At 35.1% G+C, this 22,471-nt stretch overlaps 1 protein-coding gene across 1 annotated transcript in view; it reads right to left on the minus strand.

Moving 5' to 3' along the window:
* DPYD (dihydropyrimidine dehydrogenase) overlaps positions 1 to 22,471 on the minus strand; it is an 830,145-nt gene that overhangs the window by 629,957 nt on the left and 177,717 nt on the right. Inside the window, 1 exon segment of the mRNA XM_033092743.1 lies at positions 19,861 to 20,022. Coding sequence (XP_032948634.1) covers positions 19,861 to 20,022 — 162 coding nt within the window.

Raw genomic sequence — 22,471 nt, forward strand, 5'->3', positions numbered from 1 at the left:
GGTTGTTTTCCTTATACCCACCTCTAGGTCAAGTTAAGGGCTCTTCCTCTGAGTTTCTGTAGCATATTTAGCATGCCTCTAACATACATATCTGTGTTTCAAGTTTCCATGTTAGTCAGTAGGACGTTAGTTCCTTGAGTCAGATAGTATGTCATATATTAAAACACAGGCACATATAACTTAATAACATGTTTTAGGTATTTTTAAAAACATGTTATCATTGTATTACTATCAGTTAGCACTATCCTGGCACATGGTACACATTCAGTAAATATTTGTTGATATCTGCTTCTGGTTATGATAGCTTAGCATTTGAAGGATAACATTTCAAACGTCTGTTGGAATCATTGGAGAACTACTGAAGTAAGTCAGGCTAGTGGGACCAAGACGTTACGGAAAAAGGAAGAGCAGAGAAGTGACAGTTCGGAGTTAGTTTACCTTGAGGAAATCAACCGCGTATTAGCAGAGGGAGGAAGACTAAGAATCTGGTAGAGGACCACAAGCCCAGAAGAGACAACCAGAGAGATTTTGGCAATCTTTTAGAATTAGAGATGGACAGGGTTTGGGGACTGTAAGAGGCGAGAAACCAGATGCAGAGCAAAGTGCAGAAAAGTAAGCTTAATTCTTAAACTGTATGAAACAAAAAGGCTAAGAATTTAAACACAAAGTCTCTGTAAGAAAAGCTTTGTATGCTCAGAATCGTCCAGAGGAAACAAAAACAGAGTGTAGGAGTAGCTAAAGAAGGAAGAGCCATAGTAAACAATCCAGCACACAGCTGGAACTTGTGGCGGGCAACACTCTCCAAGTTGGGAAAACCAGAGACAGAGAAGCAGCCCAGCCAGAATCAGCTCAGCCCATTTTCAAAGAAGGTGATTAGTCCTCACTGTATCTATCTACTAAGTGATAGAGTAAACCTTCTGTGGAAGATAAATCAACCACAGCATTTACAATTTTCATATACAACACCTGTGTTTTGATCAAAAAGCCCAGGCCTGCTAACAACTAAAACTAAAAACTCCCAAGAATTAAGAAAACAGAAAGAGATGCATATATATCTAACAAGTGTAGTTATCAAACATAGACTGCAGAATAACTATAGTGAGCATGTTAAATAATATACAATAAGAATGTGCATTTCTAGTCAAGATGGCGCAGTAGGTAAAATGCTGTGCTTACCTTCTCTAACAACCACATCAAAATTAGAACTAAACTACAAACAACGACCGTTGAGAATTACCTGAAATCTTGCTGAACTGAAGCCCTACAACTACCGGTATTTGCAGAAGAAGCCACCTCAAGGCTGGTAGGAGGGCCAGAGACACAGAACGGGCTGGTCCCATACCTGCATGTGACGGTTAAAAGTCAGGAGGGATATTTTCAGCTGCAGAGGTCCCCCCAGAGGAGGGAGGGATTGTGGGGACAGAGTCCCAGAGAGCTGTTTCCAGGCTCTCAGCCTCACGTGGAAAGGTGCTGGCTCGGTTATTACATGACCATCAGCTGTAATCAGATGGCCATCCACTGTGGCTGGTGGCCATCATCTGTTACTGGTTAGCCATTAGCCACTAATATAACTGCCATGGCTATGCTACGGGGTTGGTTGGTTGGCAGAGAAGTGGATGGGGGATTGCGGTTAGCAAGTGGGGGTTAGCAAACGCGGATGGCAGATTGCGGATCATGTGGATCTTACTTCCTGCGTCTCAGCCGGTAGCCAGCGAGACTGGGGGTGCAGGAAGACCCTCTGTAGGGGCACTGGTGGATGTTTGCTTTGTGTCTCGACCAGCCGCCATGGAGAATATAGTGGTATGACTCTCCTATCTGTGGTTCCGTTGGTGTTCTTTTTTGGCCTCACCATATCCTGTGTTCTTGTGCAGGGAGCAGGAGCTGAGACCCTCCATGGCAGGGGTCCCAGCCCCTCCCGCAACCAGGGTTCCAGTGCTGGGGGAGAGAAGTCCCACAGTTTCTGGCTGTGAAAACCAGCAGAGATTGTAAGTGAGTGAGATGGCGGATGGCAGCTGCACTCCCAGGTGTTCCTCTTAAAGGGACCATGGAAAGACTCACTGCCAGATTCACTGGCTCTGAGCTCCAGCACTGGGACAGCAGTTGAGAGGCAGCAGGGACATATGGTGGGGAAGTAGTTGTCTAATTTCATAATGGGGCTATAGAGACAGCTTTCTTCTGGATGGAGGAACTGGCAGAAGCCATTGTTTCTTTGTTGAGCCCTCCCCCTTTCCAGTGTATAGACACAGGCAGCCACCATATCTGAGTGTCCACATTTGTTCACCATACCATGGTGATTCAAGACCCCACCCCACCCAAATTTCGGGCACACCCAAGCCGCTTCTGGTGGCTTTTTCCTACAAAATACCTGTCCTAGCTCATGCTGTAGAATTTCCTAGGGTCTCTTATAGGTTCATGGAACCCAGAGAAGCAGCATCTGGCTTGAGTGTGCCCTGTACCTCTGGCTGAGCAGCCCAAAGCCCAGCATTGGCAGCAGCCAGACTTGGTTCACAGCTTGGCCTCTCAAGGTTCTTCCAAGCACAGCATGAGTGGTGGACATCTGTGGATTGCTTTGTGGCTTTTGCCCAGTAGCCCTGGGTAGAGTACTGGCTGTGGCTGAACTTGACCTGTAGCACGTCCCCTCCCAAGTGGCCCTGGAGCTGGCAACCCTAATGGCCAGCTTGGAAATAAGCTGGAGCATCACCCAGCTGCCTCAAAGGATGACACATGTGGGGACAGAGCCCAGAGAGCAGTTCCAGGCTCTCGGCCTCACGTGGAAAGTGCTGGCTCAGGTAGTAGATGGCCGTCAGCTGTGGGCTAGTTGGCTGACAGCTGTAACCAGTTAGCCAATTAGCCACTGATATACTGCTGTGGCTGCGTTGGTTGGTCAGTTGGTTGGTTGGCAGGCAGAGAAGTGGACAGCAGGTTGCAGGTCGTGTGGATCCAGCCCTCCGGTGAGACTATAGTGCCTCCAGTGAGACTATAGCGGTATAACTCCCCTATCTATGGCTCCGTGGGTGTTCCTTTTTGGCCTAGGCATATCCTGCGTGCGGGTCTCCCGCACGACAAATGGCGCAGCGAGCAGGGTCTCCCACACAACACACAACCAAGGGGGATATTGGGCAGGCACGAGCGCACTGCTGATGCAGATCCTGCTCTGTAGGGTTAACCCCTGCACAACATTCCTCCACTATAGTCATGGCCAGTCCTCACAAACCATGAGCCCAAGGGTCAATCCCTTCTATTGATGTGCTAATTGCAACCAAGGCTCAACTACAAGAGAAGGGCATACACAACCCACACAAGTGACACACCTGAAATGCATGGCTCAAGTAACTAGGAAGAATGTGCCACTGAGCCCCACAGCACACCTACTACATAAGGCCACTCTACTAAGACTGGAAGACATAGTAGCACTACCTAATACATAGAACATACACAGGGAGGCAGCCAAAACGGGGAGACAAAGAAACAGGTCCCAAATAAAAGAACAGAATAAGCTCTGGAAAAAGAACTAAACAAAGTGGAGACAGGTATTCTACCAGATGCAGTTCCAAACACTGGTTATAAGGATGCTCAATGATCTCAGGGAGAACTTCAACAAAGAGATAGAAAACATAAAAGTGGAGATAGAAAACATGAATAGAACAGTCAGAAATCAAGAATACATTATGGAAATGAAGAATACATTAAAGGCAATCAACAGTAGATTAGATGAAGCAGAGGATTCAACCAGTGATATAGAAGATAAGGTAGCAGAAAACATCCAATCAGAATAGCAAAACAAAAGAATCCAAACATTAAGGAGAGTTTAAAGGGCCTCTTGGACAACATCAAGCATACCAACACTGGGATCATAGGGGTACCAGAAGGAGAATAGGGAGCAAGAAATTAAAAACTATTTGAAGAAATAATAACAGAAAATTTTCCTAACCTGGAGAAGGAACTAGATACATAAGCTCAGGAAGCACAGAGAGTTCCAAACGAGATGAATCCAAAAAGGCCAAGATCAAGAAATATCAAAATTAAAGGTTAAAATAGAGAGACTCTTACAAGCAGCAAGAGAAAAGCAGTTTATTTATCTATAAGGGAGCTCTCAGAACACTGTCAGATGATTTCTCAACAGAACTTGCAGGCCAGAACGGATTGGCAGGAAAGATTCAAAGCAATGAAAAGCAAGGACCTACACCAAGATTGCTCTACCAATAAAGCTATCTATTAGAATCAAAGGATAGATAAAGAGCTTCCCAGAGAAGAAAAAGCTAAATGAGTTCCTCACCACCAAACCAGTATTACAAGAATCTTAGAGGGACTTATTTAAGATGGAAAAAAAAAATCAAAAATATGAATAATAAAATGGCAATAACTACCAATCAACAATTACTTTCAATGTAAATGGATTAAATGTTCCAATCAAAAGATAGGGGAACTGAATTGATAAGAAAACAAGACCCTTACATATGGCTGCCTACAGGAGACTCACTTCAGATCAAAAGACACATATAGAAAGTAAAGGTATGGAAAATATATTTCATGAAATGGAAACAACATAAAATATGTGGGGTTAGCAATACTTATACAAGACAAAATAGACTTTAAACAAAGACTATATCAAGAGACAAAGAAAAACCTAGTAATCCCACTTTTGTATATTATCCAAACAAACTCAAAATGCAGTGTACTTCAAGGGGGACGTGCTCTTCCATATGTTCATTGCAGCATTATATACATAAGCCAAGCTATGAAGGCAACCTGGGTGTCCCTGAATGGATGAATGGATAAGAAATGCTACATATATACAATGGAATATTACTCACCACAAAAAAGAACAAAATCTTGTTATCTGTGACAACATAGATGGACCTAGAGGTATTGTACTGAATGTAATAAGTCAGATAGTGAAAGAGAAATGTCATATGTCTTAAAAGACTTATATGTGTAATCTAAAGAATAAACAAACAAATGAAACAGAAATAACTCATAAATACAGAGAACATTTTGATGGTTACCACATGGCAGTGAGATTTGGGTGAGTAAAAAGGAAAGGGATTAAGAAGTACAAATTGGTTGTTACACAGTAGTCATGGGGATGTAGGATATAACATAAGGAATATAGTCAATAATATTGTAATAACTATGTATGGTGTCAGATGGGTTATAGATGGAAGGGGGGTTATGGGCAGGGTAAAAAAGGTGAAGGGATTAAGAAATACAAATTGGTAGTTACAAAATAGTCATGAGGATATAAATTGTAGGGAATATAATCAATAATATGGTAATAACTATGTATAGTGCCAAGTGGTACTAGTTAGGGGAATCACTTCCTGTATTATATAAATGTCTAACCACTATGCTGAATACCTTAAACAAATGCAAATTAATAGTAAATGTAAACTCTAATTTGAAAAATTAAAAAACGGGAAAAAGATAAAGAAGAATAAAAGGTTCAAAGTTCCAGATATAAAACAAAAAGTCTTGGGGATATAATATACAGCATAGGAAATACAGTCAATAATATTGTGATAGTGTGGTACAGTGTTAGATGGTTGGTGGACTTATCATGGTGAGCACATCTTTAGCATAGGGAATATCATCAATAATGTGGTAATAATTCTGTATAGTGCCATGTGGGTACTGTTGAATAACTATGATGTACACCTGAAACTAATACGATATTGTATGTTAGCTATATTTTAATAAAAATCTTTTTAGAAAAATAATGTGAATTTCCCTAGGAAACTGTAATTTGGTAAAAAGAAAAAAGAAATTTTACAAAAGAAAACAGTGTAAAATTAAAATTAAAAACTAAATTAATGTATTTAAAAGCAGATTGGACAGGTGAGCACAAAGAGACTAATGAACTGAAGATGGGTCAGTAAAATCTATCTAGGCCAAAGTGTGGAAAGCACAAAATGGAACATGAGACAAAAAGAACAAAATAAAGAGATCTAATGTATGCATAACTGAAATTGTAAAAGGAGAAGACAAAATGAAGCAAATGAAATATTTGAAGAGGTTCACCAAGAATTTCTCGAAACCAATAGAAGACATCAAAGCACAAATTCAGAAGTTTTAAAACCAATTTAAAGAAACTTATACACATCAGAGTAAAAGTGCTGTAACCAAAGTAAGAAAAATAAAGCACTGAAAACACCGCAGAATAAAGACACAGTACTGTCAGTAAGCAGCATAAAATCTGAGAGCCTTCTTCTCAAAAGGACCGATGGAAGTTAGAAGACAATAAAATGATATATTTTTTTTAAATTCCAGTTTATTGGGGTGACAGAAAAAGTTGAGAACCATATGACTTCACTGATATGTGGGATATAAACTCGAAACAACAAAGGAACAAGACCAACACATGAAAAAAACAAAAACTCATAAACACAGGCAATAGTTTAGTGGTTACCAGAAGGTAAGGGGAGAAGGGGTTGGTAGATGAGGGTAAAGGGGATCAAATATATGGTGATGGAAGGAGAACTGACTCTGGATGGTGAACACACAATGTGATATATAGATGATGTAATACAGAATTGTACACCTGAAACCTACGTAACTCTACTGACAATAAAATGGTATTTTTTTATGGTTTATAGAAATTTATTTAAATTGATAGCTGTTTGATCTTCTATCCCATGAGCATCCATCCATCCAGCTGTCTTTCAACAGGTCAGCTGTATGACTGCCATCAAAATGACTGGACACATTTTACCCGTGCACGGCATGCTCAGGGTGCAGATTTTGGAAAACTTTTATGTAAAGGTGTGAAGAGTTGTGTTGGCTACAGGCCTGGAGCAAAGAGTTTTGAAGCAAAGGCAGACCTGTTCTCAAGATTTCAAGGGCATTTATGATGGCCATCATACAGGTGGTATTTTTGAGCAATGAAAGAAAGTACCTTCTATCTAGAATTTTTCTCAGAAGGAAAATATTCTTCAAATGTAAAGGTGAAATAAACACATTTGCAAAAAATATTTGTTGGCAACAGTAAAATAAATATTGAAAAGTATTCCCAATATGTATTCTCCCACAATAGTAGGAAAGCCAATATTATGAGTACAAAGTATGAGCACATACTAAGTGCTGGCTTTATGCTAAGTCTCTATTTAAATGATCTTAGTCGTCAGTAGTCCTGTTTTGCGGTTACAAATATAAATTCCACTTCCCAGATGAGGAAACTGTTGCCTAGTTCACATACTAAGGATTTTATTCCAAGTCTGACTTCACATCGGACTCCAAATCTGACTTCAGGATCTGACTTCAAATCCTGAACTTTTAAACACTGTTGCTGTCAAATTTTTAGAGTGATTTTCAATAGGAAATCACTATATACATAAAATATTTCAATAGGGAATGCATAACCAAAAAAAGTATTACATGAATTTATCTTTCCTAAGTCTAATACATTTATAATAGTTCATCTACTAACAACAAAAGTTGGTTGTTATACTTCATAAATTAAATTTACAAACCACCAGTTGTTCATAAAGTATCTGAAACACCGCACTACACCACCTGGTTTTTTATCATGCTATTCTGTGACCTGAGAAACTCCTCTGCATTAAAAGGAGTATGATCCTGTGAACCACTGAAATGTTTTATGTTTATATCCTTTTAAAGGTGTTCCCTTCCCTACCAATGCTGTAGCACTTAGACTATATTAAGATTATTTTACTTTTCATCAGTAGTATATAACCAACATTTATAGAGCCCTACAATATAAAAGCACTGCGTTATAGAAAACAATGAAAAGAGCCTTGAATTAGCCCTGAAAGAGCTAGTTGGGGGCTTATTACTAGGTTTACTGCTGTTGGAATTATGTTTCGCTACCAATAACTGAACACTGTTTGTTAGGCACTCTGCTGGGGCTGTGTGTGTGTGTGTGTATTTTTTTCCCCCCACTTAACAGCAGAGCTACAATCTGACTTTTCCTATGGGTTATGATGTAATCAAAGAGTTTTTTCTCGGATCTGTAACCTTAGGGCATAGTAGAATTCTACCACATAGTAGGCATCCAACGAGATTTTCGTGAGTTTCAAAATTCTTGAACTACCAGTGATAGGCTCTACAAATGAGTAACAGTCACCAAGGAAAGACAGTTCTTCATCAGTGATACAGAAGGAGGTTATTTATAAGTGAATACTCTTCTTGAGGAGCATTTTAAAATACATTTCCTTGCATAATTACCCTGTGATTTCTGATCTTTCACTCATCTAAAAAGTGCGTTTCTTTCATCACTCTAAATTGACTTTACTAGCATTTTCTCCATAATTTTCACATTATTTTGAGACAAGGGAGAGAGATTATCTTGATTTTAAAAATGGAAAGATTGAGACACAGAGAGGGTCCACGGGATTTTACCCGACGCCTCCTCACATTCTGGAGACAGAAACACTATAGTTTTCTAATCATTATATAGCGCTCTCTAGATGAAAAGGGATGTAACATGACAAATGTAAAGATATTTACCAATTGTAATTTAAGGTTAACTCTTTTTCATTTTAATCTTTCTTTCTGAAATGGTACATAATGAAAATAAACACAAATGTTTGGTAGCTATAATTCTTCCTCAATTACTCTGTTCATTCTTATTAACCAAGCAATAGCAAAAATAAACTTTGGGAACTCATGACAAATAAAATATTCTTGGAAATTTCAGATTATCTCCGTAAGTTGAAAGATAAATTATAAAAGGATGGTTATATTCTGCATACCTCTTAAGAGGTTTATATTTTTGCAAGTATTTAAATTGATTTCATTGTAAAATAAAACATAATTTCTGATAATTTCTCTACAGACGTTATTTCATCAGTGTAGGTCTAAAGGAAATATTAATAAAAATAATACATTGATTTTCATTTTGCTGGTTTCAGTTTCTTTGAGTTATTTAATTAGCAGTATGACAGTCTGGTTATCTTTTGAATTCATGAATGGAGAAAGATTGCTATTTGTGCATCCAAACTTCAGTTACCTCAAATTATGTGCCTTCTAGGAGACACTGCTATGTAATTTTCTTTGAAACTTGCTTCCTTTTGTAAAATAAGTCAAAAGAAATAATGAATACATACTATTCATTGCACTCATCCTTTGAGAAGAAATACTCTTGGGCTACCTGAGAGTTTTGTTCACAATTACATAAGGGACACAAAAAGTAGGAACTTTGTTTCAAATGTCTCAGAAATAAGAAACATTTCATGCTATGGCAAATTTTCAGTTATCAAAATTACTCATGTATTAGTAATTCTTAGACGTTGTTTCATTATTTTCTTATTACTAAAATAGCCAGTATTGTGAGACATCGCTGGCATGGTAAACATAGTGTGTAATTTTAGGATCAGAATACTCTGTTCCATTCAATTTTACTTTAGTTTTATAAATATCTTTATGTGCCGTCTGTGCACTAGACACCAGTATAAGACAAACATAGACCCTTCAGTAAGTAGCTCCCTAGGTAAAAGAGTGCTTATATGTCTTAAATATAGAAAAATTATTACAATCAAACTGTCATGTGTAGGGTTCATTTTTACACATGGTTCTCTTGGAGCCCATGAGGGAAAAAAAAAAAAAAAAAAGAAAGAAAATCTTACCCAGAAGGGAGGAAAGATAACACCTGAGCCAAACCTTTTATAAAATGGCATGTGTTACCTCAGAGAAGCCTACACCACTCTAAATATCACCTCTAAATTAAGAGAGTAAGAATTACTTAAGCAATTTATTGGGAGGACTGAATGAATCAATGATAACTTCCTAGGATTAACACCTTCTCTTTATAAGGCACTGTCCTAGGTGCTTAAATTCCTATCTCCAATCCTAAAAATCTTCAAAGTTAGGTATGATGGCTCATTTTACAGGCAACATAACTGATTCTTAGGTTATTATTCTTACGTTATAGTTCATATCTTTACCATGAATTATATATATATATTTGAGATTGCAACTGAATTAAATAGTTGAAGTCGAAAATAGTTGAAATAGTTGAAAATAAGACCTGGTCTTATTTTACGATAATATAAGACTGGGAATATAATATAATATAATATAATATAATTAATATAATATAATATAATATAAATACTGGGTCTTATATTAATTTTTGCTCCAAAATACGCATTACAGCTGATTGTCCGGCTGCGTCTTATTTTCGGGGAAATAGGGTAGCTACTGTCTCACTGACCTTTCTTAGCACATCCTTGTAATTTGCCGACTTAATTTTCTTTCTCACTAGGCAATGAGCTCCCTGGGGCTACTATCATTTCTACCTTGTTCACCTCTGTATCCTTCTCACCCAGAGACTACCTCACACCTAGACACTAAGATATGTGTTCAGTGCTGTAGTTGGAAACTAAAGCTGCCAAGGGCCAGTCAATCCCTGTTACAGCTTGCTGGGGACAAAAGGATAGCAGAGAAACAATACAGAATGATGGAGACATGGTGGCCTGGAGAGATCCTCCTCCATCCAATCAGCTTCAGCTGACTGTTCTGTATTTATACGATTTTTTTTTAGAAACAGCAGCAGTGATTAACTATGGAGCCAATGCTACTTATAAGCAGATCAATAAAAAAATAAAAGAACAGTAATTAGAAGACAGTCATAATTGAAATGTACTGGTTTTATGGGATATGCCAGACAATCACTTACTAAGATATTTCCAAAGTGTCAGCTTTTTGCTTTGTAGATCAACATTTTTTGCTTTTATGCTGCATTTCATTATTTTCTATTATATTCATTTCCATTCTTCTATTTTTTCAGCATTTACCATCACCACCACCACCATCATACCCTTTCTTTTGCTCTCTTTCTAGCTCCTTGAGATGAACACTGTTTATTTATACATAATCTTTATCTTTATCTTATGCACATTTAACACAACAAATTTTCATGTAAAAATGATTGGCTGCATTTCACAAATTGTTAATGGAAGCTGTCAATCAAGTCTAAATATTTTGGAATTTCTATTATGATGATCTTTTTAACCCATGAATTATTTACAAATGTGTTTTTTAAATTTCCAAACATAAATTTGTTTTTGGTATTGTTTCCATTTTATATTTTTATTTTTTATTTCCAATTTAGTTATGTTGTAGAAAAATATAGCTTGTATATACTTATTTAGAAAAGTATATATTTAACTGTTTCTCATGTAGTACATGGTTAATTTTGATAACTGTTACATAAGTGTATGAAAAGGTTGCACTCACTCTATAGTAGTTGGGCACAAGAATGTTTATAGATTTCTTAAATCAATCTCATAAACTTTACGTAAAACCTCACAAACTTTGAGTAAGCCTATGTTGTAATGTAAATAGAAGTTTATAAGTTAATTTTTAAGACATTTATTCTTTTTATTACGTAGTTCTCTATTTTTATGAACAGTTTTCCTTAAAATTCTTCTTTTGTTACATATTAGTATTAGTACACTAAGTTTCTTATGCTTAGTGTTTGCAGAGTATATATATTTCTTCAGCCACCTTATTTTCAAGTGTTTTGCTATAGCTGTTTGTGGTACTTATTTTAATACATACTAGAGTCACTTATGTTTTAGTAGACAAATTTAATAAATATAAATTACTGTGACTAATTATATATTTGGATGTATTTCTACTACCCATTTTGTTGTTGTTGTTGTTGTTCTTTCCTGTTTACCATGCTTTTTCTTTGCTTCTTTCTCTTCAGTGTTTTAGTTTTCGTTTCCTGTCTCTCACTGGATTAAGTTTTCTCTCCACCCACCCCACTTTGTTTCTATTATTGCTTGGAAGTTACAGATTGTATTTCCATATTTTTTGTGATTCCTTTTTAATTTTTAACATAACTATTTTAATGTTTTAAAAAAACATATTCTTGAGGTACTGAGGACCTCTCTCCTCCTGCCAACGTGCAAGTCCTTTAGCACACTTAACCACCCGTCATACTCCCCAAACCCCACCCCAAACACCTTCCATGTCAATTTAGATTTCAAATACCTGAAAAATACGTTGATTAATGTCCTCGTTGTTAAAGGAGAAATAAAGTTCTTTATCTTAGTCCTTTAAAAATATGTGCTCTTGGCTTCTATAGCTATTGATGCTGATGAGAAGTCTGGGGTCAGTCTAATTGTCACTTGGTTTTAAAGTAATCTCTTTTAGTCTTTCCTGGAAGCTCTGATTCTTTCCTGATCCTCAGTATTTCACAATATTACAATCATGAGTCCATATGAGGGATTTACATCTCTCCTTTGCTGGGGAAAATTCTCCATCATAACTGCTTTGAGGCTGCTTTTGTCAATCGCTCTTTACCTCAGGAACTCTTTTTATATGTATACTGGAGTCTTCTAAGCTTCTTAAATTTATATCTCTTTACTGTACTATGATCGAATTTCTCAGATCTTTTTTTTTTTTTAGTTCAATTATATCTGTGTCTGTATCCAGTTCAAAACTTAAGTTGTATTGGTATTTTCATTTCAGTGAATATTTTCCATCAACTATTTTTCATACCAAACTCATTATTTATTTCATGATTTAATCTTATTTTAGGGCTCTTATTTTATGCCTATTTATTTTAAAGGACTAATTATGGTATTACTTGTGATTCGTTAGGGTAAAGTTATCTATGGGTTGAGTTTTTTTTTTTTTAATAAATTTTATTGGGGAATATTGGAGAACAATGTGTTTTTCCAGGGCCCATCAACTCCATGTTATTGTCCTTCAATCTAGTTGTGGATGGCGCAGCTCATCTCCAACTCCAGTCGCTGTTTTTCAATCTTAATTACCGGGGGTGCTGCCCACCATCCCATGCGGGAATTGAACTGGCAACCTTGTTGTTGAGAGCTCGCACTCTTACCAACTGAGCCATCCAGCCACCCCTCTGGCAGCTCAGCGGCAGCTCGTTGACTTCAATCTAGTTGTGGAGGGCACAGCTCATTGGCCCATGTGGGAATCGAACCGGCAACCCTGTTGTTCAGAGCTCACGCTCTAGCCAATTGAGCCATCCGGCCACACTGGATTGAGTCTTTTGATCATTATAGGTAGCATTAGCTTTTTTTTTTTAATTTAAGTATATATAAGTATGGTTGGTAAACAATCTTATATTGGTTATACTAGTTTCAGGTGTAGAATATAGTGATTTGACATTTTTATACCTTACAATGTGATCACACTACTAATTCTAGTAGTGATCTGTGACCATGCAAACTCATCACAATATTATGGACTATACTCCCCTTCCCTTTTTTTACCCATCCCCCCACTCCTTCCCTTCTGATAATCGTCCCTTTTGAACTTTTTGTTTCAGACTTCTTCTGAGTAAAGCTATTTCTTACCATCTTTCTTTCTATATCAAATATGTTGTGCCCACCACCCAGCATCATTCCTCTACCTCTCCCCAACTGCATAACCAGGTTTCATACTAGTTCTAGTCCCCAGGCAACATTTAGAGGTATCACAGAACAAAGTTACTGTGCTACCAGGCACACAGCAAAAGCACTGAGGCATAGCCCTCTCTGCTTCTCTCTGCAGCTTCACAGAGGCTCCAGCACTGCACAGTAGTTGTATTTACTTTTTCTAACTTTCTACTGGGATTGGAAAGTCCAGCTGTCTACCATGCATAATGTTTTTGGTACTTTTTACCTCACACCAGTCAGACCCCCATTTGCTCCAGATTGTTTATGCAGAACCTGGCAGAGAGAGACCCAACTCCTCTATTTATTGTTGAGTATTTCTATACCATTTCTGGCCCCTAAAGGTATCTATTTTCCTCTTTATCTCAGCTATTAATTTTTATTGTGTGCTTATCATATTCCTTTTATCATTATACTTTGGAAAAAATGGGTGGTTTAAATCATAACTTACAGCATCATAATTCTTAAAGTGACTCATACTGACATGATATCATTGCTTTATATTACTTTAATATACTTTATATACTACTATTCATAAAATATATTTATTAAAATGTACATATTTTTAAGTTGTTAAGACTCAAATCAATGAAATTCCATCATTCTAAACTGTAAGGTACCCACAAAAGTATGTATGTTTGGACTTATAAAAACAAATTCAGAAAAAAAAGTAAAACAAATAATCATAACCAGCATGCAATTTTGTCAAATTTCAAAGTTATTGCCTCAAATCTCTGAAACTTAGTTTTACATTTTAAAGCACCAGATACAAATAATATATTTTTAAAACATTGTGATGATAATCATCCAGCAATTCATTCAGTCCTACAGTTTTATTATCAATCACTGTGTCAGTACTAAGTATTTTTAATATATGAGTATTTCGAAAGATTTTGGAGGAAAATGTCAGATATTTACTGAAATCTATCAAGACATTATTCCTTTCTTTTAATCGTGCGTTAAGACCAAAAAAAAAAAAAGAGAGACACAAATCAAGGAGAGACACAAATCAAGACTTAACAGATACTACTGACATTTGTATCCCTGACAGCAACATTTCATCAGTGTACAAACTATTGATTTTATTACTGTTTACTATATATCTTTCATGTACATCTTCTTTCTCCCAGAAATAATTACCCTTTTTATTTTAGTATGAATAGTATTCATAAACTATTAATAGTACTGTTTTAAATAGGAGTAGTATAGAGAAACTTTAGTCAAAGGTGATACAAGTTTGGGACCATGAGGCAAGTGTGAGATATCAGTATTCTAACAAATATTCTCTAATCCACATTCTATTTATAAATGCCCTGGAAAAGGTATTAGTGATAAATATTGGTTATTATTCATTTTATGGTAATATTTTAATTTTAGATTAGCTACTTAAACCAATAAATCTTACTGATCAGTTTGCCACTATATTGTAAATTGGCTAGACCCATTCTCAAATTTGCTTATAGATCAGTTATCATAAAATCAGCCTTAGGCTTTCCAAATTAAAATTTTAGATATAAGCATAAGCTTCAGGGTCCCTCATTGCATGGGCCCCTTCCAAGGCCCTGTATTTAAATATTGCAGAGGTGCTTTTGTGTAATTTTTCATAGAAAAACTCCAATTTATCATATCGAACCCCAAAACCCGGATCCTGGCTATACAATAATCCTTCAATGGCCAGGAGAAAAAAAGAAGAAATAAAAGCTTTTATTTGGTAACATGCATAAACAAAGAAAACAATTAAGTCATATGTGTTCATCTTACACAACCTATTTCAATATAGTTGCTTCATGTCTCACAGAAAATGAGGCACAGTGACCTCATTTCGTGAGTGGTGAGGTACAGTGACTGAGGTATATGTGGCTGAGCCAACAAGGTGCAATACTGTGAACTTGCAACCAGAAACCCTGGGTTTCACTGAGTTTGTATTGATAACTTATAACATTATCTGGGGCAAGAAAGAGTTTGTGAAATAATACAAATTAAAGCACTAGCGTTGTATTCTTTATCTGCCTTTATCAGATGTGAGCTTGTGGAATTTAAAGAATTTCATGGAACCTCTTGTTACTCATACATAAAACGAAATGCTAGCATTTACCTAGAGGGTTATTTTGAGGATTAGTCAAGTTCTAAGTAAAGTACCTAACATTCTCTAGAGCAACAGTAGTTCGTTTAATGTTAACTATGGTTTTTCAATCACTTTGATCCTTTGTTTCCTCATGTCCAAAATGGGTAAAACATTACCTAGTTTACACGTCCGAGGGTTATTTATCCCCATTTCAAAGTGAGATATCACAAAAGTGCATGGAAGTGCTATGCAAGTGTGGTGTATCCTAACTACATTTCAGCCCTGTGTGATCCTTTCCTTTGTAGTAAGGTCTAATCACCTCTAAAACCAAATGACAAAAATTAATGAAGATTGGATTATCAGTCCAAGGATGCTGATGTAAACGCACATGTCTTATTAAGTTGGCCACGAAACTGCAGTTGTTGGCTTTTATTATTTCCTGAGAAACATTGTAGTTTCTCAGGACCTGTAGTTTAGAAGCAGCCTACAACAACACTTAGTTCTGATCGATGCTCAATCAATGTTTGCTTGATTAATTGAATCCTTACCTAGTAGGAGCTTATTACAGTGGATGTTCATAGGAGCCAATTTGCCTGGGATAATCTGGTTTGTGCCTGCTGCACTGGATTAATTATTAGTAATGTCCTCGTTCACTCCCCAAAGTATCTCAGTGATTGGATTATTTTACTTATAGAGCATTCAGTAAAACACGCAGTTAGAATCCAGTCTCAGATTTCAGTTTATGTACATTTTTTAATAATTGGTTTTAATTTGAGGACTGTGCTTATTCTTTTTCTTTGCCTCCACTTTCCTATTTGGTAGATGGCATGTATCACAACAATACGTTTTTTGAGAGAAGACATGAAATACTCAATTATTTATTAGCATACATATTTCTATATTCTCCTCGAATATGCTTATACAAGGCAAAAGTTGAAGGCTTTCAGAGACCTCCATGTTTAAAAAAGATACGTTAGAAATATTTGTCCTATTAAAACAATCACAAACATGCAAGTAAGCATGTTCCTTATTCATTCACAATTCTTCCAACTAATTATTGTAGCATTTAAGGAAAATATAAATGTTGATGTAATTTAAGTAATTGAAAAATGTCCATTAATGTAGTCTCATAACAACTAGCTATTTAAATTTTAATAGTGTATTTTTACTGTATTATAAGTACGATCAAATTGACTTAAACTGTTTATTCAATAAAATATAGAAATAAATGCAAATAGTATACGATGGTGTATAAATAGTGTATGATGGTGGGACAAGCACTGGATAATGTCAAACGAGAGGTGATATAAAAAACTTACTGAAAGACATAATCAAAGAAAAATCTGAAGAGTAAGTCTCTTCTCAGTGAGTCACCTGATTTAGTCTGGAATTTCATGTCAGTGTCATTCTCAACTAAAAATATAAAAACTAAACTAAAAGTACAGTATCAAGAAGCGTATACCTCACAAATAGTATATTTAGTAGGTATTAAATGAATAATCTCAGAGTGTTTATTGCAAAAAACAAATGCTGTTTTCAGATATCAATTTCATAATCTAATGTATTCCTAAAAATTCATAATTGAGGCAGCATTGTTTAAATACCAGACCTATGGCCCTCATTGACAATTAAATTAGAACTTTAGAGCCCTGTAATTTTGATTTTAATGTTTCTATATGGCCTTCATAACTCTTTAATATCAATAGAAGGGAACTGATTTGAAATGCAGTTAATTATCTACTTATAGTTACTATTCACCCATGAGGAAATGAGTAGAAAGGTCTATTCTCATTTCACTCTCTTTTTGCAACAATTCGTTAGTTAAATTTGATAGGCAATGAAAGTATAGTTGTTCTATGTGATAAATATATTTCTTAAAAAATGCAATTAAATACTCAAACACATTTTAAAATTAAAATTTCAAGGGTCACATTTGTGTAAAAAAACGTTAAACCTCTCATGAGATTAATAAGAAATTCCAAACGAAGTTAATATTATTACTGCCGAATATCTTGAAGCAATACTGCTAGACCTAATTGAACTAAGAAAAACTGCCTCCTAGAGAGAGTTGGAATCACCCTATAGCCTATTTGTCCCAAAGGCACACAAAAGTGTCTGAAGCAAGGTCACTGCAGATGTGGGGATTGCAAAGGATTGAATAATAATGAAAACACAGGACAAAAAATAAATAAATAAAAAGAGCAGCTGGTCTCCTGATTCTACTGCAGGCTGCAGGCTATCCTTTGTGTGATTTATTTCTTTTCTACTACAGTCCTTCCAAATCATATGCCCATCTTCAAATAGAAAGGTATAAGGTATGGATTTTACCAATAATGGCAGACTATAGAGTTGATATTTTAAAAATCACTTATGAGTTATAGGAAAAACAATTTTGAAAACGATCATACTATTTGAAGTCTGCTTTCCTAACCTTTACTTAATTTGGTTGAAAAATAAATGTGTATTTTTAAATTTTTTTATTTAATTTATTGGGGTGACATTGGTTAGTAAAATTATATATTGTATTGTGTGTTTACCACTCAGAGTCAGTATTTCTTTAAAGGTCAAAAACCAGGTATTGTTTTATCAAACAATCAAAACAGAAAATTATTTTCCTCATGTTCAGCTTTGACTTAAGTACTGACATCAATAGCTTAATAGTTTGATGAAGGTATTTTCACATTATATTATACCTTTCTTTTTCACTGGTATTAAATTAACATGCTGTTTGTGTTTTGCTTATCTTCACAACAATTTTGACAGCTGGGTAAATTTAAGAGAACCACCCTCTGACTTAGGGATTACTGAACTTTCTAAATTAATTTGCCCTAAGAGGCCAACTTAAAGAAAAATGAATGGAAAGCTTTTTTACATAGTCTCACTGGGAAATTTTTATTTATGATTTGATAAATATATTGGAAGCCACAGTTAGACAAACTTTAACTGGAATGAAATTTAAAAAATATATTCCTATTCTAAATTCCACGATTCACTTAAAATGCATTTAATGCCATCCTAATCTATGCTATGTCTTAAATAAATAGACTTTGCTTTGGGAAGGGGTGGTAGGAATTTATTAAAACCAAGTGAGAGTTCTCAGAGAAATGGTGTTTCTCTCTTTCTCTATCATCCAGGTCACTGACACACTAATAATATTATATTAACTCATTTTGTTTTGAAATGCAGTGTTAGTCCATATACATGTTGTGTGACCTTTCACTTACTACATCCTTGCAAGCTTGCCCTGGTTCAATGAAAAGATGCGGGGTCCCCAAAGAAAGATGTGGAAGAATTCAAGTAAATCTTCTCCATCAACTAAGGATTTTCTCAGGTAGTAAAGATCATACTTTGCCCTGGTCAGGTAAGCCTAATGCAATTCTGAATTTGGTAAGAAAAAGAAATTAAATCCAAGAATTTATTGCAACAACTCACAACCTCAAATTGTTTCTATTTTCTCATTCCCAGGAGCCCTTCTTTAGAATTAACCTGTCAGAAAGCAGGAAGGGAATAACTCTGATTTATTACTAAAAGCAAAGTGAGACTTAAGCTTGAAGGATATTATGGGAAGGGCCCTAAAAGGAAAGAATATGTTGCGTTTAAGTTGACAAAACTAGATAGGGAAGTCATTAACTAAAAATCTAGGGTTGACAGGCATTTAATTTGGCCTTCTAGCCAACCGGACCCCAAGGGTTGCAAAATCTTACTGTAACCTCTATATAAGCTGATCATTTAAATGATACATGGGACTTGACCTGGTAGTTGACTCCGAACAGGAGACCCCAGAGAGAATACGATGTGCCAGAGAATCAAAGTCATTTACAAAGGATTCATAAAAGAGAAAACCATGATCTAAACTAATGGCATAAACAGTGAAAAAATGCTTTCATTGTATTTCATTATATACTTGTATCCAAATAACATACTTCTAATCTATAAGTCTACAAAATCTAATGTTAAATAATATTATTCAGTTTCAGGGTTTTTGAAAATTCTCTAACTTCTATTACTCAAAAAATATTACAAAATAATACTGATATATTATTCCAAGCCATAAAGATTAAAGAGAGTTGCAGGGAAAAGAATCAGTTAATACAGCCCTTTCATAATGGGATCCCCTTACCACACTCCACTGTAAAGTTAATAAAGAAATTCTAGTATCAGATCTTCTAATTTGTGTAACTTTCAGTCAAAGTATTTTAATAACCTTCTGGGATTGCAATTAGTCTGACATATGGTTTTATAAAATTTCATTTTTTGTAGCTAAGTTGTTGAACAAAAATACTGTTTATGGCACAAAATACTTACCCTTTAGCTGTGTATCACACTAAAACTGTTGGATATCAACAAAGCACCAAGGATTAAAGTTATTTTAACATTTTTATACTTTAAGGAGGGAAAAAGAAATGTGTACACATACATCTTACATACCTCAGTAGCAAACTGTTGTAATCCACCAATATTAATTGGTCCCTCTTCAGTGGCATATAAATTGCATCCACCTACACAAAGATCAGAGGTTGGACATACCATTCCACAGGTCAGACCAAGTGGGTTGTCTGAAAAAATCATCTTAGCAGCTCCATAATAATTCTGCAAAAATAAAATAAATTTTATTATGTAACAATGTACCTTAAACATTCAAATTACGACCTAATTTTTTCTATTAGGAAATTGGGTTGAAGATCAAGACACATATTAAGATGCAGATTTTACAATACTGTTGACCATCAGAACCATCAGTAATCACTAGCAGAGTATCTAACAGATAGGAATGAATATTCAATATGTGGTGTATTAAATGAACAATTAATCAATTTTGGAAAATTGAAATTTAAAATATAAATGTTCTATAGTTTTCTTTCACAAGGCATCTGACTATACCCTACCATGAATTATTCTTTTTTTTTAACAAAGGTTAAGTTAGATAGATTGCTTGAACAAGCTTAAAATTTAAATCTTAAAACTTAAAAAAAAAAAAAAGGTTATACTCAGGTTTCTTCCATTTAAATAAATTAAAAGCATCCAGGGCCCTCTTTCCCTTCATTCATCAGGCTCGTCCAGGGACACTATGTATTATGAATTCTGTGTTATCATCCTTCAATAACATCCTACTAACTAGAGATGCAGATGAAACTCATTTTATAGGTATTCCTGGACCAGATCTTGATTAGTTCATCTCTCAGCACTTCCTTCTGCATATGTGACTATTACAGAGCAACTTAGAATCACACCCATTTTATCAAGACTGATTGGAATCCAACTTGTCCAGAAATTATACAACTATGTCATTATTTACTAAATAATGAATAATACGTTGAGTATATCAGGAGCATTTTCTCCACTAATCAAAAGTAAGAACTGGACCTAACCAGTATTCCTCAAAACTGTCAAGTACATCAAAAATAAGGATACTTTTGAGAAACTTTAACAGTCAAGAGGATCCTAAAGAGACATGACAACTAAATATAATTGTTAGTCTGGACAGAATCCTAGATCAGAAAAAGGGTATTGGGTAAAAGCTGTGGACATGTGGAGAAACTATAGAACTAGTTACTAATAATATATAAATAATCTTTCATTAACAAATGTTTAGCAAATGTGCTATACTAATGTCAGATGTTAGTAATACCTCCAACTGTGTACAGATGTATATGGGAACTCTTTCTACTTTTATCACAATTTTCCTATAAATATAAAACCACTCTAAAATGCATTTTTAAAAGATGGTAGAATGTACTTAACAACATAAAACTAATGCATTTATTTTTCCTTTAACTTTTAAGATATTTCTGAAGGTCTTTGAAAACACATGCATTGCTTCCATGATTAACCTCAATAATAAATACAAATTCTGAGAGACTACAAAATACTGATGATTATAAACAACAACAATAACCTTTACTATTTATTGACTCTTTAGTGCATTCCTGGCACTTTTCCAGACCTTTATTTATTCTTTACCACCAGTCATCTTATATAAGATGCCCACCACTCAATCAAAAATTTCTAGGCATGAGACAGAATTAAATGTCTCATAATCAGAGGAAAAAATAAATAAATGAAGCAGACTCACAGGTGATCCAGTAATTGAAGTTAGCAGTAAAAGACTAAAATAATATTGATGAAAATTCAGGCAAAGAAAAGGCAAACAAAATAGACGAACAATTGAAAATATAAACAAAATACTAAGTAATCTACTTTAAAAAATCAAATTGACATTCTACAACTGAATAAAACATTTAAAAATAAATTTTAATGCATGTTTTTAACACAATTCATGGTGTTTTAACTGCATTTGCTTTATCAATGTGTCCCCTTAACAACCAACAGCCATGTCTGACACATAAGAATGCTTCTTCAATACATATTTTCTTAATGCATAGGAGGAATGAGTTATGAAATTAAATTCATAAATAAGGTAACTGAGGTAGAAAAGGTAAATAATTTGCCAACAGATCTTACAGTATATGCAAAAGTGGTAGAGCCGGGATTCAAAGCCATATTTCTGACTTCTTAAGAACCAAGATATACGGTAATATTAAATCATACTGTTCATTACTTAATAGATTATAAAATATAGTTACAGTATTATTATTCAGCTCTACTATATATCTTGATGTAAAATACATGCATATAGCTCTTTTCAATATAAACAGGAGGGCATGTAGCTGGTCCATTAATTATGCTTTATATATCATTAGATGATTTTTTGCTTGCATAGTTCCTTTAGCTTTGATCTTTCCATGAATACAGTAAAAAGTTACTATAAGGTAAATGTCTTTTTCTCTTAATTCCAGAGATTAAGGTCTGTTTGTTCCCCAAAATTTGGTCATATTTTCCAGTCGTTGTTATATCTTCATTAATGTCACTAATAGGCACCAATAATAAAGCACTAAACTGTCAAAGTATAATTTTCAATAGTTAACATAGTACTACGCCCTTACACATACAGAAGGAGAATGTGCCAAAGATTTTACTTGACTCAATAAATAAGGAATCGTTAATAGAGTAAAAATGACTCAAAGGACATTTGAGGCTG

The sequence above is a fragment of the Rhinolophus ferrumequinum genome, chromosome 22, assembly GCF_004115265.2.
Source record: "Rhinolophus ferrumequinum isolate MPI-CBG mRhiFer1 chromosome 22, mRhiFer1_v1.p, whole genome shotgun sequence".
Classification (NCBI taxonomy): Eukaryota; Metazoa; Chordata; class Mammalia; order Chiroptera; family Rhinolophidae; genus Rhinolophus; species Rhinolophus ferrumequinum.